This window comes from Podarcis raffonei, chromosome 8, assembly GCF_027172205.1.
Source record: "Podarcis raffonei isolate rPodRaf1 chromosome 8, rPodRaf1.pri, whole genome shotgun sequence".
NCBI classification, from domain to species: Eukaryota; Metazoa; Chordata; class Lepidosauria; order Squamata; family Lacertidae; genus Podarcis; species Podarcis raffonei.
The window spans coordinates 6,081,483-6,098,236 of record NC_070609.1 but is presented as its reverse complement, the minus strand read 5'-3'; the positions used below and the strand labels follow the sequence as shown (position 1 = coordinate 6,098,236).

The window sequence follows — 16,754 nt, the reverse complement described above, 5'->3', positions numbered from 1 at the left end:
CCAACCAGATGCCTGCAGGAAACCCACAATCAGGATTCGAACCCAAGATCCCTCTCTCCTCCTATGGTTTCCAGAACCTGGGATTCAGCCACCTTGGCCAGTAGCCATAAATAGCCCTCTCCTCCATGAATCTGGCCATCACTGCTTCCTGTGGGAGGAGGGAGTTCCATAGTTTAACTCTGTGCTGCATGGAGAAGTCCTCTATTTTATCTGCCCTGCATAGGAGCCAACTCCTAGGGGCCAAGACTCCCCCCCCCCTAAAATATTTGAGCCAGGAGGGCCCTAAAATTGATGGGCATTGCCATTCAAATGGTGTGTCTTGTGATAGACTATGTGGGGCAGGGCGTACCCCCCCTCAATATTTTATTAGTTGGCACCCCTGCTGCCCTGAATCTTCTGACATTTGGCTCCATCGGATATTCACAACTTGCAGCGTTACCAGTGTCCACCTGGTTTTTTTGAACAAACAGGTGTTTTAGGTAAAGGTAAAGGGACGCCTGACCATTAAGTCCAGTTGTGGCCGACTCTGGGGTTGCAGCGCTCATCTCGCTTTACTGGATGAGGGAGCCGGCGTACAGCTTCCGGGTCATGTGGCCAGCAGGACTAAGCCACTTCTGGCGAACCAGAACAGCGCACGGAAACGCTGTTTACCTTCCCGCCAGAGTGGTACCTGTTTATCTACTTGCACTTTGATGTGCTTTCGAACTGCTAGGTTGGCAGGAGCAGGGACCGAGCAACGGGAGCTCACCCCGTCACGGGGATTCAAACCACCGACCTTCTGATCAGCAAGTCCTAGGCTCTGTGGTTTAACCCACAGCGCCACCCGTTAACTAATCCATAGGGAGTGACTTCTGAGTGCCTTTCAAACTGTGGGTGGTGGGCGACCCTGCTTCAGTATTGATGGGTAGGGGGCTTCTATGCAGCTCTCCAGATGGTGGTCAGAGGCCCTGATCTTTGCCACAAAGCTCAGGGACAGCATAACGGCTGATATCACTGGACATCTGCCAAGGCCCACTTCTAAAGAGACCCTGCTGCGGTCAGATCCTGAAATTCCCTGCTGCTGCTCCTTCATCTCCTTACTGTCCCCTACCTGTTCTGCCTCTCCCTTCCAAGTGACTGGGGCATTCAGTTCAAAGGCCCAAAATAAGGCAGGCAGCATCAGGAGTGGATGGGCTGCAGAGCTGGGAGCAGGTGTGTTCAGGTCCAGCGAGCGTTACCTGCAAAATCCAAAGACATGTGGGGCACAGGTAAGTTGCCGTACACAGAGTCAGACCAGTGGTCCAGACCCGAGACCCACCTCTCTGGCTCCCAAGCTGCACCACGGGACACACACACACACACACCCCACTTTCACATTTCCGCTTTTGATTTCCGCTCCCTGATGGTAACAACGCAGGCGATTGATCCTAAAATGGCGATTCACAGTGCAATCATACTTTGGGTCAATTCGAGCATGGCTAATGAACGAAAACCAGCCCTGCAGTGTGGCAGGAGGAATAAAGCAGCATGTGGTTGGTCAGAAATACGTATCTCGTTTGAAAAATGGCGTGTGGCTTTCCCCAGCCACATTGCACACCTGTGGGAAATGTTGAAATGAGCATCTCATCAGAACATGTCCTGGTCTAAACATACAAGTTATGCTCCTTTGGTCTGGCCAGCTTAAGCTCCTGAAGAATTGTATGCACTTCAATCATGCAACCTCTTCCTCACCTATTATTTAAAGGTAAAGGTAAAGGGACCCCTGACCATTAGGTCCAGTAAATAATAATAATAATAATAATAATAATAATAATAATAATAATAATAATAATTTATGCCCCGCCCATCCCAGCCAAGGCCGGGCTCAGGGCGGCTAACAAGCAATAATAAAAACAAGTTGAATGAATAGAACTTAAAAACAAGATTAAAATACAAGATTAAAATATTGAAACATTAAAATATTAAAATCTAGTGACCAACGCTGGGGTTGCGGTGCTCATCTCACTTTATTGGCCAAGGGAGCCGGCGTACAGCTTCCGGGTCATGTGGCCAGCGTGACTAAGCCGCTTCTGGTGAATCAGAGCAGCGCATGGAAATGCCGTTTACCTTCCCGCCGGAGCAGCGTTACCTATTTATCTACTTTGACGTGCTTCTGAACTGCTAGGTTGGCAGGAGCAGGGTCCGAGCAACGGGAGCTCACCCCGTCGCGGGGATTCGAACCGCCGACCTTCTGATCGGCAAGTCCTAGGCTCTGTGGTTTAACCCACACTGCCACCTGCACCCCTCACCTGTTATTTGAAGGGTCCCAAACCCTGCAAATTTTCCTCATGGGGAGTAGCTCCACTCTCTTGACCATTTTGGCTGCCCTTCTCTGAAGAATGACATTATATTATCGGCAGATTTATGTTCAATTCCTTCCCCAATTAATCCTAGCATGAAAGTTGCCTATTTTAGCATCTTCACTGAGCAATCCACTACAGCTCCTATCCTATTTTCTGCAACGTTTGAGCTCCAATTCCTACTGGCGCTGCTTGGCTTCTTCAATGCAGCACATGGTTCAGCTATGGAACTCCAACTCCTGCAGGAGGTAGCAATATGGCCACCAACTTTAGCTGAGATTCCTGCATTGCAGAGGGTTGGACTAGATAACCAACTCTACAATTCTGTGATTCTTGGTTATGGCTTCAATACCAAGCCAGCTTTTTCCTTGGCTGAACATCTTGCTCAGTGAAGAACTCTGGCGGACTCAGAAAACTGCTGCTTTTATTTTGGTGACTCCTGACTGGCCCTATTCAAGGGCTTTGGAATTTTTTCCAGAAGAAAAATGGTACTTTACTCCTTAGCCACAATTGCAAATATAATCGACTCCTTCCTCTGATTAGCTGATTTCAAGAAAGCACTGAACTCCAGTGGCTGTGAACTTGTTGTTGTTGTTTAGTCATTTAGTCGTGTCCGACTCTTCGTGACCCCCTGGACCAGAGCACGCCAGGCACTCCTGTCTTCCACTGCCTCCCGCAGTTTGGTCAAACTCATGCTGGTAGCTTCGAGAACACTGTCCAGCCATCTCGTCCTCTGTTGTCCCCTTCTCCTTGTGCCCTCCATCTTTCCCAGCATCAGGGTCTTTTCCAGGGAGTCTTCTCTTCTCATGAGGTGGCCAAAGTCTTGGAGCCTCAGCTTCACGATCTGTCCTTCCAGTGAGCACTCAGGGCTGATTTCCTTCAGAATGGAGAGGTTTGATCTTCTTGCAGTCCATGGGACTCTCAAGAGTCTCCTCCAGCACCATAATTCAAAAGCATCCATTCTTCGGCAATCAGCCTTCTTTATGGTCCAGCTCTCACTTCCTTACATCACTACTGGGAAAACCACAGCTTTAACTATACGGGCCTTTGTTGGCAAGGTGATGTCTCTGCTTTTTAAGATGCTGTCTAGGTTTGTCATTACTTTTCTCCCAAGAAGCAGGCGTCTTTTAATTTCGTGACTGCTCGATCAATACTGATGCTGGGCTGGGGCGGATGGGAGCTGGAGTCTTTGGGGTGCCAAAGGTTCCCTGTCTCAGCCGGCTTTGGGTCACCTGGAAAATGCATTGCAATGTAGCCAACTTACCCAATTCACTGAAGTTATTTGTTTGGTTGTACAGCAAGGTGATTTTAATCGACCATTTGTTTAAATCGGGCCCAATGCATGCTTTTGGGGGGGGGGGCTCACGTGTTGGGGGTTAACCTTGTGACCTTGAGTGCAACAATCCCATGCAGCAACAAGACCCATAGGTCTTGAATTGCCCAAGAAAGATGTAAAGGTATTTTTGTATGCCGCAACCGCTGCTTGAATTTTAATAGCCAAGAAGTGGAAAACACAAGAATTACCAACTGTGGAAGAATGGCAGATGAAGATGATGGACTTTATGGAACTAGCTGACCTCACTGGAAGAATCCGAGACCAGAAAGAAGAGGAATATCAAGAAGACTGGAAGAAATTTAAAGACTATTTGAATAAATAATGTAACATTAAAAATTAGAAGTTACCTGAAAGTACCAAATAGGCCTAGGATTAAATTAGGAGTTAATTAAATAAATGAGATTTGGAATGTGAAGAAAAGTTAAGAAATTTGACTATAATTGGAATATTGTTTTTGAACAATGATATTGGAAAACTGCTACATTCAGTTACAAGGAAATTCAGATGGGAGGGACCAGAGGAAGTCAAGCAATATGTTTATGAGGTTGGAAGTTTAATTAATTAATCAGTTTGTATTGTTTGTGTTTGTTGTTATATCTTTTCTTTGTATTCGCTTTGTTTGTTTTATCTTTTTTATTTTTGTTTCAGTTCTTTTATAGCATGTGTTATATTTGTATGAAACTCAGTAAACATTATTGTAAAAAAACAACAAAAAACAAGACCCATTTTGCAAAGCCGTGCTTGCAACACCCGCGCGCAATTACGCATAGATCGGTGGGCGGGGCTTCGAGGCAGCATTCTTGACAACCCCTCCCCCCCGCAGGGAAAAAAAGGGGCGGAGCGTCCGTTATATCCGTTGCGGCTCCGCCCACTCGTTCCATTTCCCCAGCTCCGTCCGGGAGCAGCCACAAAGCCAGGCGGTGAGTGGGAGGGGCCGCAATTTGGAGGAGGGGCCTGAGGGGCAGGGGGAGGGGCCAGTCCTGAGTGGGTGGGGCAGACTTGGAAACGGGTTTGGGTGGAGACCAGCACACGTGGAGCACAGCTGAGGGCAGGGCGAAGGGCGAGTTGTGTTTCTGTTTGTTGTTTTTACTCACTGAGACTCACATCAGACAGAGGGGGGGGGGGGGAGAAAAGCAAAATGCGCCCTTTTAAGAATGTGAGTTGGATACAGTGAGAAGGGTTTCTGGAGGGATCAACCGTCTGAGCAAAACCCACGGAGGAAGGGATCAAAGTGAAAAGGGAGCCACTTACAATAAGGAAAGAGATCCAAAGAGGGGAGGCTTTTAAAAAAAATAAAATAAATAAAAACTCATTAAGATCCACTGAGCGTAAATCTAAGGAGGAGAGGCATTTATATTTTTTAAATCCATTAAGAAGTGATCCAAACGGGACAGCCATTTATTAAAAACTCGGGTGATCAAGTTCTAGGGAGGACAGATGGAAAGGAGTTGCAGGTTTTTTGTAACCCAGTGAGTAGCACCCAAAGTTTGAAGGTTAGCGAATGGGATCCAGTTGGGAAGGATCCAATCAAGACTCGTGCTGTCGTCCCCCCCCCCTTCTAAGAATGGGATCTAGTGTAGGAAGGATCAGTGCTTAAGCAGGCCATTTTAACAAACTCACTGAGAAGAGGATTTATTCTGGATGGCTCATTGCGCGTACCTGAGAGGACTACAAATTAACCGGGAGGCGGCGTGAATATGAACAGTTCCCCCAAGGCTCCGCCACTCTAGGCAGAAAACTCAGGTATCTTGGCTTCTAGGTGCTCCCAACCCCCCCAAAACCCCCAGCAACACCCCCCTTCCTTCTTCGTATTAAGCCTTATTCTGTTCCCCCTGCAGAGGAACTTAGGAAGCTGTAAATGCCAAAGTCAGGCCATTGGGTCTGCCTAGCTTATTACTGACAACACTGGCAGGCAGCAGCACCCCCAGGATTTCGGGGAAGGGGTGTCTCTCAGCCCAACCTGGAGAGGCTTCTGGGATCTGAACCTGGAGCTTTCTTGTACCGCTGGGAGAGCCCAGCTGGTAGGGCATGAGTCTCTTAATCTCAAGGTTGTGGGTTTGAGCCCCACGTCGGGTGAAAGACCCCTGGACTCGTTGACCCCTGTGGTCCCTTCAAACTCTACCATTTTATGACTCTGCCTGCAGAGCAGATACTGCACCCCTGAAGCAATGGCTCTTCCCCAAAAAGAAAAGGATCTAGGAAGAGATGCAGTTCTCAGCCTGGAGGCCATTCTCATCTTCTGAGATGGCAGGTTGATGGCCCTTTTAATGGCCCCGATCCTCTGCTTTTAAGCATTCGTCTGAAGCGCAGACACTTAGGAAGTGGGGCTTGTCAAGGGAGAAATGCATGGCAAGACCCCGTTAAAAGCACAGGAACCAGCGCTGTGCGTTCAGAGCGGCGGCGCTGAGCCACTTTAGATGGCCCCTCAAATAGTCTGCAGTTTGTTAAGGGTGCCCACTGTCACTGTGAGTCCCCCATCCGCCTCAGAGAGGGGTTCACCTCATCCCAGGTAATTTGGGGCATCGTTGCTGCTTTAAAACAAGAAGTGACCAATGCGCAGAGGAGAACGCTACCATTGGCTACTGGTCACATGGCCGCGTTCTACCTCCAACTGTCAGGGCTGTTATACCAGGGCTGCCTCTGAATACCAGTTGCTGGCAATGGCAAACTGGCCCATGACAGCGGATAGTGGTGTGGTGTAGTGGTTTAGAGCGGTGGACTCGTAATCTGGTGAACCGGGTTCGCGTCTCCGCTCCTCCACATGCAGCTGCTGGGTGACCTTGGGCCAGTCATACTTCTCTGAGGTCTCTCAGCCCCACTCACCTCACAGAGTGTTTGTTGTGGGGGAGGAAGGGAAAGGAGAATGTTAGCCGCTTTGAGACTCCTTAGGGTAGTGATAAAGCGGGATATCAAATCCAAACTCTTCTTCTTCTCTTCAGGGTGCTGGGCTGCGCACGTGTTCTGCTCTCAGGCAAAATTGGGGTGTCCTCCATGAACCTGCCAATGTGTCTCTGTGTCCATCACGCTCATTGCATCACCTCCCCTAGCCACTTCCTCCTCCTTACACTGGACTTTTTTATTATTATTCCTAGGATGACTGTATATAATGGGCAATGTCCAATCAGAAGCCACACAAGAATCAGAGACTGCCAAAGACGGGGAGGAGAAGGCCAACCCGGACAGGAGCAAGCCAGACCGGGGTGCGAGCGGCGCTAAGCATGAATTGGGGAGCCGCCCCCCGGGTCTCCAGGCCCCTGAGCAGAAAGCTACCAGTCAGCTGCTGAGCACCGAGCCAGGGGGAGGGGACAGGCCAGCGGGGGCTGCTGCGGAGATGGGGAAGAATCATTCCAAGAAATCGAAGCTGAAGTTCTCCTCCATGTGGGCGCAGAACACAGCCAGTGGCGGGATAAAGGAGGCCAGCCTCTGCGACAAGGACCCAGGGGCGGAGAAGCGGGGGCTGGCTTGCCTGAGCAGGGCGGACCTCCAGAGCAGGCCAAGCTCGGCGCCCGCCCCGCCGGAGGACCCCAAGGGGCCGAAAGCGTCTCTGAGGCCTCCTCCAGCGCTGCCCTCTGACCCCAGGGACTTGGGCGCCAAGCGAGCACCGGCAAAGGGGAAGGGCAAGCCAGAGAACGTGCCCCAGGCCAGGGGCATGGGCAGCCTCCTGCTGCAGCCCGAGAAGCTGGTGGAGCTGGGCCCGGCGGCTGAGGCGCCCCCGGACGTGGCGGAAATGGAGGTCTGCTGGACCCAGCACATCAAAGCCAGCGCCAAGGAGCACTTTGAAAACAAGGGGAGGGTGCTGGAGTCGGCTCCCTCGGCCAAGAAGCAGCCAGCAGACCCAGAACCTCTGAGGGGGGCCGAGGATGTGGCAGCGGCCGCGGCAGGGCCTTGGCCTCTAAATGAGAAAAGCGCCAGCCGCTCAGCTGTGTCCGGCTGTGTGGCTCCACCTGGAGGGAAGAAGGTTCTTCTGTCGTGGGGGTCTGGGCAGAAGGAGAAAGAGAGTCCCGGACAGAGGGACAGCGCCCCTGGCAGCGACGGAGACTCCCGGGGCCTGGCCCTTGCCTCCCAGTTGCCTGCGGATTGCTCCGAGACACCGGGCAGCCCCGGGGAGAAGGCCCAAGGCTCAGAGAGCGAGGCGAAGGCCGGGGCAAAGGGCGAGGCCCTGGGCGCGGAAGGGGTCAACTCGGAGACCATGCAGGAGCTGCTGGAGAAAGGCCTCAACTTCCTGTACAAAGTGACCATCCAGCCGGGGCAGTGGCCGCCCAGCATCAAGGCGGTCAAGCAGAAGGCGGGCGTCATTTCCTCCGGCATCTCCTACGCCGACGTCCTCAAGCAGTGCCCTCAGAAGAAGGCGCCCGCTGGCGCTGCCCCGGCGCTGCCGAAAGCCCTGCACCACCTCACCGCAGCGGGCAAGAAGCTGCCGTCCTTCAAAGGGCTGGAGAGGAGCAACCCGGAGGACTTCTCCTCGTTCAGCCAGCTGTTCCTGGAGCACTTCAAGAAGGTCACCCCGAAAGAGCCCGCTGCCCCCCACGCCCCCAGCCAGCAAGTGGTCACCTTTTTTGAGGAGCTGTCCACTGGCAACACCAAGCGGCCAGAGTGGCAAAGGCCCCGGCCGCCCACTCCTTACCCCCAGCGCCGCAAGGGTCAGGGCCGGAAGCTGCCCAAGTTTGGAACGGCCGTGTCCCAGGTTGTCGCCTTCCTGGGGAGCGACCCCAAGTGCGATTGGTTTGTGCACGACGACGGCCAGGTGTCTCTGGATGAGGCCGCGGCGGGAGCTGAAGACGGGGGCAAGGACTGTGCCGACCCACCCAGCCCTGGCGAGAAAGGGGCTGAGGTGATGGGCTCCCCTCAGCCCATTGTGGCTCTCTTGGCGGATCATGAAGCAGCCGGGGAGGCTGACGAGGCTGCCCAGAGGTTGCGGAGAAGGCCGCAGGGCCTGGAAGGGGTCGCCAAGGAAACGGGCCCAGCGAAGCCACCGGCCTGTAATGCTGTCCGGGGCGGCCATTCTCCGCTGGCCGTTCCTCCGTTCCCCCAAAAGGAAGACCAGCCCCCGGTGTCCCTGCTAGGCCCGAGGCCTTGCTCTCCCGGGGAGGTGCTGGAGGCCCCCAGTCCAGCCGCCTCTGCCCGGTGCGCCCCCGTGAGACTGATTCCCGACCAGAAGGTGCCGGCTGCAGCCCAGGCGAGGCCCAAGATCCGGAAACAAGGCCCGTCCACCGCAAAGTCCAAAGAGAAACTCAAAACTTCAGGGCAGCCCAAAGTGAAAGCGCCCAAGGGGAAGGGGCAGAAGCAGTGGCCCCGAGGCTACGGGATGAGCTCCCTGAGGTTAGAGGGTGTCCCCCTCTTCCCGCCTTTCGAAAACGTCGCCAGGCCGTTTTATTTTGGCGAGCCTTTGGTGAGTCTCGTGGATTTGGCTGCTCTTTGTTTGATTCATTGACGGCTGCTACCCACTCCCTTCATTTCTTCTTGTTGTTAATGATCTGTTATGGTTCTTTACATCCTTTCCAACCTGGTTTTGCAACAGGCAAAGCCTTGGGTATCTTGAGGCACTGGTCTTCAACTGGTGGGTCTGGTCCAAGGTGGGTCACAATGGGAGCACAACCACCATGCATATATACAGTAAAAGGTTAAGAAATGAGTCTCCAGAGGCATGTTTGGGTTGGAAATGGGTCCTGGGTCTGAAAAGGTTGAGGATGCCTGCCCAGGGGTGTGATATATCTGCGTTGCCCCAGCCACTCTGGGAGGCTCTTCTCCCCCCCCCCCAAAAAAAAAACCAACACACAGCGAGACATGAAACATTAAAAGCTTCCCTAAACAGGGAAGGCCTGCCTTCAGATGCCTTCTAAAAGTCAGATAGTTGTTTATTTCCTTACATCTGACGGGAGGGCGTTCCAGAGGGCGGGCGCCACCACCGAAAAGGCCCTCTGCCTGGCTCCCTGTAACCTTGCTTCTCGCAGTACGGGAACCAGCAGAAGGCCCTCGGAGCTGGACCTCAGTGTCTGGGCTGAACATTGGGGGTGGAGATGCTCCTTCAGGTATACAGGGCTCGGCAGGGGTCCATGTTAGGTCTACGAGGCATCTTTTCTCAAACCACACCCACCTGCCCCACACCGAACATCATGTGACATTGCATGTGGGGCAGATAAAGGCGTGGATGAGACCGGGAACCCCTTAGCACAGCGGTTCTCGAGCTGTGGGTCCCCAGATGTTGTTGGACTACAACTCCCATCATCCCTGACCTCTGGCCTTGCTAGCTAGGGGTGATGGGAGTTGTAGTTCAACAACATCTGGGGACCCACAGGTTGAGAAAGGCTGCCTTAGCAGAATGGGGCTGGCTCTAGGTCCTGATCCGTTGTTGGGCACTGGCAGGGAGCAGCTTCGAAGTCCCAGACGGGCTTCAGAGGGGTTCTCTCACAGTGCCAGTCAGCTGATTGGTGGGGGGAAGTGCTGCCTTGAAAGCAATGTGTTCAATGCCGCTGCCAGCGCACATTCAAAGGAGCTGGTTCTTGGTACCCTTCAATTGATGGGCACCAAGAAGAGCCCCATTGAAGATATCACCTGACCTCATAATGATGTCAGGTAGGGTTGCCAGCCCTCCAGGTCTGACCTGACGCCTCCAGGTTTTCCTGGCCCCCTCCGGGCAGGAGGCAGGCAGAGGGCTTGAATCTCCAGGTGGGTGGGAGTGCCTTTAATAATAAAGAAGAATTATTAAGAAGACTGTGCATATAGCTTGCAAGCTTCAACCCAGCTTCAAATTATAGCACAGAGACTCTGTGGTGGGGTCTGACCTCCTCCACTCTCCCAATTAACCTCCATCTCCAGGGCTGGCCTGCCTGACATCACCAAGGGCCTTTCCCTATGACATCACCAGGTCTCAGATTTGGGATGTTAAATCTCAGGGTCCAGAATGCTCCTGACCTGCGCTTTCAGTGCCATCGACCATGGTCTCCTGGAGTGGCTGGCTGAGTTGGGGGTGGGTGGCATCACTTTGCGGTGGATCTTGTCCTACTTGGATGGTCGTTTCCAGAGGATGATAATAATAATAATTCATTATTTATACCCCGCCCATCTGGCTGGGCGGCTTCCCCAAAAATATTAAAATACTGTAATACATCAAACATTAAAAGCTTCCCTAAACAGGGCTGCCTTCAGATGTCTTCTAAAAGTCTGGTACTTGTTGTTCTCTTTGACATCTGGTGGGATGGCGTTCCACAGGGCGGGTGCCACTACCGAGAAGGCCCTCTGCCTGGTTCCCTGTAACTTGGCTTCTCGCTGTGAGATGAGAAGGCCCTCGGAGCTGGACCTCAGTGTCTGGGCAGAACGATGGGGGTGGAGACGCTCCTTCAGGTACACTGGATGTGCTCTTTGGCCCTATGGAGCCTTCAGTGTGGGGCTCTTCAGGGTCCCATTTTATCCCCTATGCTGCTTAACATGTACACGAAACCACAGAGCTGGATTATCTGGAGTTTTGGAGTCTGTGGTCAGCAATATGCGGAAGACACACAGCTCCACTTTACACCTGCAGGTTTGGCAGTGGATGTGCTGGACCATTGTCTTGCCTTGATAATGGCCTGGATGAGAGCCCAAAAATTGAAGCTCAATCCAGATAAGGCTGAGGCTCTATTGGTGGGCAGTTCCATAGACTGGACGGCTGGGAGGTTGCCTGCTCTTGATGGGGTTCTACTTCCTCTGAAGAACCTGGTAGCTTGGGGGATACTTCTGAATTTTCCGCTGTCACTTGAGTCTGAAGTGGTCTCAGTGGCGCAAAGTACCATCCATCAGCTTCAGCTGGTGGCCCAACTGTGCCCCTATCTAGACAGGGATAGTTTGCCTTCTGTCATCTATGCTCCAGTAACCTCTAGGTTAGATCAGCGTTTCCCAACCTTTGGTCTCCAGCTGTTTATGGACTACAATTCCCATCATCCCTGACCACTGGGTCTTGCTAGCTAGGGATGATGGGAGTTGTAGTCCAAAAACAGCTAGAGGCCAAAGGTTGGGAAACACTGGGTTAGATTACTGCAACATGTTATACGTAGAGCTGCCTCTGAAGACAGTTCGGAAACGTCAGCTGGTGCAGAATTCAGCAGCCAGGTTGCTCACTGGGACAAGACAGTTTGAGCATATTACACCGATCCTGGTCCGACTGCACTGGCTGCCCATTAGTTTCCGGTCCCAATTCAAAGTGCTGTTTTTGACCTCTAAAGCCTTAAATAGTTCAGGACCACAAGACCTCAAGGATCACCTCCCCTGATATGAAACTACCTGGATCCTGAGATCATCATGAGCCCCTTCTCCATGAGGGGTCTGGAGAGTGACAACACGAGAAAGGGCCTTTTCTGTGGTGGCTCCCCACTTGGGTGGAATGCTCTCCGTGGCACCTTCGTTACATATCTTTAGGTGCCAGGTGAAAACGTCCTTCTTCAGCCAGGCCTTGGGTTGATTGACACCCTATGGCCTTTTAACTGTGCCTGTTAGGAGCGGGGTTTTATTGATTTGTTTGCTTGCTTTTTGTGTATTTTTGTTTTCATGTTGTGTTTTTTTATGTTGTAAACCACCCTGTGATCTTCAGATGAAGAGTGGTACAGTATGTAACCTCGAGTTACATACGCTTCAGGTTACATACGCTTCAGGTTACAGACTCCGCTAACCCAGAAATAGTATCTCGGGTTAAGAACTTTGCTTCAGGATGAGAACAGAAATCGTGCAGCGGCAGCAGGAGGACCCATTAGCTAAAGTGGTGCTTCAGGTTAAGAACAGTTTCAGGTTAAGAACAGTTTCAGGTTTTACTGGATAAAATGACTGGAAAAATCAGATACCAGAAAGATCACAAATTCATCGAGGACTGGGGAAAGTTTACGAATTATCTGAAAACTATATGTGATGAAGAGACAATGCTAGTGGGTTTTAAGGAGGCTTTGTGATAATACAAGGTATATTGTAAAAAAGAAACAGAGATGGAAGGTTAATATTAAATTGGCAATACCATACAGAAAATGCGTGAAGATAAGAAAAATGGATGATTGAGGGAGGTGCCGGTGGAAGTTTCAAAAACAGCAAATATGTAAATATGGTTGTACGAATTATTTGTAAAAGAAAACTTAATAAAAATCTATATATATATATATATATATAAAGAACAGTTTCAGGTTAAGTACGGACCTCAAGAACAAATTAAGTACTTAACCCGAGGTACCACTGTATACAAATGTAAATCATCATCATCCAAACTGGACTTTCCAGTAAGCTGTTTTGAGCGTAGGAAATAGGATGTGGAAACGTTTTAAGCAAATAAAATCACTGTATGTCCAGGAAACGGCCCCTCCCCTGGAGAAACCCGCCAGCATTGACGAGGATGCAGCTTCCGCCCCGACTGGTCCAGATCCTGGCGGAGAGGCGAACGGATCCCCCCCGCACCACCACTGGCCGGCTTTCCAGGTGGCAGAATCATGTTCCAGGAAGTGCTACTGCAAACACCAGGAGCAGAGGAAACTGCCCCAGAACGTCGTAACTTGGTGAGCAGGCTGAAGCCTCGGGTGCAAATCCCGAGCAGCTGGTCACAAAACAAACTTTGGGGGCGGGGGGAGTTATTATTACTACAGTGGTGCCTCGCAAGACGAAATTAATTCGTTCCGCAAGTTTTTTCTTCTTGCGAGTTTTTCGTCTTGCGAAGCACGGTTTCCCATAGGAATGCATTGAAAATCAATTAATGCGTTCCTATGGAGACCGGAGAAGGGCTTTTCCTCCCCACCTCCAACATTCAGAACAGCATTCTGAATGTTGGCGGTGGGAAGGAAAACCCTCCTCCCACCGCAAGTCTTCAGGACAGCCTTCCGAAGGCTGGCGGCGGGAGGAGGTCTCTCCGCCCCACCGGCAGCCTTCGGAGCAGCCTTCCGAAGGCTGGCGGCGGGAGGAGGTCTCTCCGCCCCACCGGCAGCCTTCGGAGCAGCCATCCGAAGGCTGCCGGTGGGGCGGAGAGACCTCCTCCCACCGCCAGCCTTCCGAAGGAGGTCCGAGGACAGTGGGGAAGACGCGCTGCGCTTCCCCGCTGTCCCGGAGATTTCCCTATGGGCTTTTGTCTTGCGAAGGAAGCCCATAGGGAAATTCGTTTTGCGAAGCGCCTCCAAAACGGAAAACCCTTTCGTCTAGCGGGTTTTTCGTCTTGCGAGGCGTTCGTCTTGCGGGGCACCACTGTATTACTATTATTAGCATTAGGACCCTACATCTGTATCCCCAAAGGCTCCCAGACTGGCTTCCATATAGCCAATTAAAACAAGACAGTCCCCTGCCCCACAGGCTTACAGTAAAAAAAAAAAAGGAGAAAGGGATAGGGATAGGGAGAGAAGAGTGGGTGGAAGTCCAACTCTGGCACCAATTCTTAAAGAGGCACGTGCATGCTGCAAATGCGCTTAACTGTCGTGGCTGCTCCTGAAGTATCTTGGGAACTGTAGTTTGAGGAGGGTGCTAAGAATGGTTGGATTCCCTCACAGGTGTTCCCCCGCCCCTCCAAAGACTACAGTTCCCATGATTCCCTGGGAAGTCAGAATGACCCAAACCAGCTTTTTAGTGTGTGGTGTAGCTATGCCTGGAGCAGCATAATAATAATAATAATAATAATAATAATAATAATAATAATAATAATAATAATAATTTATTTATACCCTGCCCATCTGGCTGGCTTTTCCCCAGCCACTCTGGGCAGCTTCCAGCAGAATATTAAAATGCAATGATTCATCAAATAGTAAAAGCTTCCCTAAACAGGGCTGTCTTCAGATGTCTTCTAAATAGTTGTTTATTTCTTTGACATCTGATGGGAGGGCATTCCACAGGGCGGGCACCACTGCCAGAGAGCCAGTGTGGTGTGGTGGTTAAGAGCGGTGGACTCGTAATCTGGTGAACCGGGTTCGCTTCCCCGCTCCTCCACATGCAGCTGCTGGGTGACCTTGGGCCAGTCACACTTCTCTGAAGTCTCTCAGCCCCACTCACCTCACAGAGTGTTTATTGTGGGGGAGGAAGGGAAAGGAGAATGTTAGCCGCTTTGAGACTCCTTAGGGTAGTGATAAAGCGGGATATCAAATCCAAATTGTTCTTCTTCTACTGAGAAGGCCCTCTGCCTGGTTCCCCGTAACCTCACTTCTCGCAGTGAGGGAACCGCCAGAAGGCCCTCAGAGCTGGACTTTAGTGTCTGGGCTGAATGATGGGGGTGGAGATGCTCCTTCAGGTATACTGGGCCGAAGCCGTTTAGGGAACAGCAAGAGTCGAGAGCAATAAGCTGTGTGTTAAAAAGGCCAGTTGTCTCCCGACCCAGATTATCCTGTGCAGTCCTAACTAGCATGCCACACCCAGGCAAGGAGGGGTTGCAGAACTCTGTTTCTCAAAGGCAGAGACTAGCTGTGCTGGCTGCGCCTGATGGAAACTGAACATCCCAAGTACTAAAGGTTTTTACTCTCATTTGTAAATTTCTTGTTGTTTAGTCGTGTCCGACTCTAATCCATTGAGGCTCATCCTGGGTATTCTTTAACCAGCTGCCCTTTTGCAGTTGCATTTCAATGAAGCCACTGTAGAAGGCCTAACTCTGCAAAGCTCTGCCCCGCTCACCTACGCTTCTGCTTCCCCCTCTCCCCCCCATTTTACAGGCTCAATCCTTCCACCAACCATCTGACTGAACCGCCCTGGGTCGCCACCGCCATGCTGGCCGTCTCGCTTGTTGCCGGGACCAAGTTCTGCCTGGACTCTTACGAACAGCAGCACATTGCCAATGAGGACTGAACCCCCTTCCCCAGGCTTCTGCAAAAAATAAACCCTGTACATCACACCAGCTTGGCCTGTGGCTTCCGTTTCGTGCGGCGGGGGTCCCTGCAGTCTGCCAGGACTTCTTCTCGAGACCTGAAATTGGAATCAAACGGGTTTCCAGTTCTGCAGATGGGTTTGGAAACGGGCCACTTTAGAGCTCTGGGGATTGTCGGGTAGATAGCACCTGTGCATACGAGCCCAGCAGAGGCAGCGAAAGTCATATGGCTGGCATACAACAGAGACCAGAAAGAATGGGGATCTGTCCATTACTGTGCCCAGGCAAGAGGATGACAAGTCCCTATGAATCACCACTGGAACTCCATGGGCTGCCAGCCCTGTGGATTCTATTGGTTCTCCTGGATCTGTTACCAGCTGCAGGGAGTTCTGGCCCAACTATGATAAGTACCAGAGGTGGCCTTCCAGGTGGTGTTTTGACTCCCAGCTCCCTTCTTCCCTGCCCATTGGTCCTGGTGGCTGGGGCTTTTAGGAGCTGGAGGTCAACAAAATTTGGAGGGTCTCCCACGCCTCATATATGCTAACTATCTGGTCAGTGTGGATGTCCCAAGGCGGGCTGTCCTAACTTTTTGATATCAGTGTGGGTGCTCAGGGATTCATTGGTACATGTAAGGTTGCGCCCAGGGCAGGTCAAAAGCACAAGCTTTTCTGATGGTCCACACAGCTAATGCTGGCAGGCCACACCTGCTAAGGCCGGCTATAAAGCAGTGCTTCCCCAAAGTGGGTCTCCAGCTGCTTTTGGACTACAATTCCCATCATTCCTGACCACTGGTCCTGCTTGTTAGGGATGATGGGAGTTGTAGTCCAAAAAAACAGGTGGAGATCCAAGTTGGGGAAACACTGCTATAAAGTGAGAATAACCCTACAGGTGTTGTCTTTTGCTATTCAGCCTCTTTTGCCTCTACGGAGCCTGTGGAAATGTGTGATTACGGAGGACACACCAGCCAGGACATCAGCAGGTTTAAGGGCAAGTTAAGGCTCATCTCAATAACTTGATTCCTAAGTGTGCATGTGTGCCTCACTGTTAAAACTTCCTTTTTTATCAGTTGACAACTGTAATGCACCAAACCAAGGCAACATTTAGTAGTCCAGTTCTGATGTTCCCCTATTACTGCTGGCACCCTGCTCAACAAAGTCACAGGGACCATTCTACCGTAATGCTAAACAACAAGCCTGCTCTCCTCTTCTCCAGCATGTCTGCAGGGAAACCTGGAACATTTTGTTCAGACAAAATGGACAAACCCTTGCTTAGCATAAAATGGAAGTGGTTGTGTGGCCATGGAAACTCATACCTGAAACAC

The 16,754-nt window shown here is 51.4% G+C and overlaps 1 protein-coding gene across 2 annotated transcripts; it reads left to right on the top strand.

Annotated features, from left to right (window-relative positions):
* Window positions 1-4,503: 4,503 nt before the first annotated feature.
* On the top strand, window positions 4,504-15,463 carry GGN (gametogenetin). Of its 2 annotated transcripts, XM_053397755.1 has the most exons (5): window positions 4,525-4,574; window positions 5,218-5,397; window positions 6,747-9,043; window positions 12,958-13,160; window positions 15,282-15,463. In XM_053397755.1, exons 3-5 carry the CDS (start codon window positions 6,761-6,763, stop codon window positions 15,412-15,414), a joined length of 2,619 nt encoding a protein of 872 aa, XP_053253730.1. In that variant the 5' UTR covers window positions 4,525-4,574; window positions 5,218-5,397; window positions 6,747-6,760; the 3' UTR covers window positions 15,415-15,463. The 2 variants fall into 2 exon arrangements, with proteins under 2 accessions (XP_053253731.1, XP_053253730.1); XM_053397756.1 differs by lacking the exon at window positions 5,218-5,397 and having other exon boundaries at window positions 4,504-4,574.
* The last annotated feature ends 1,291 nt before the right edge of the window (window positions 15,464-16,754 follow it).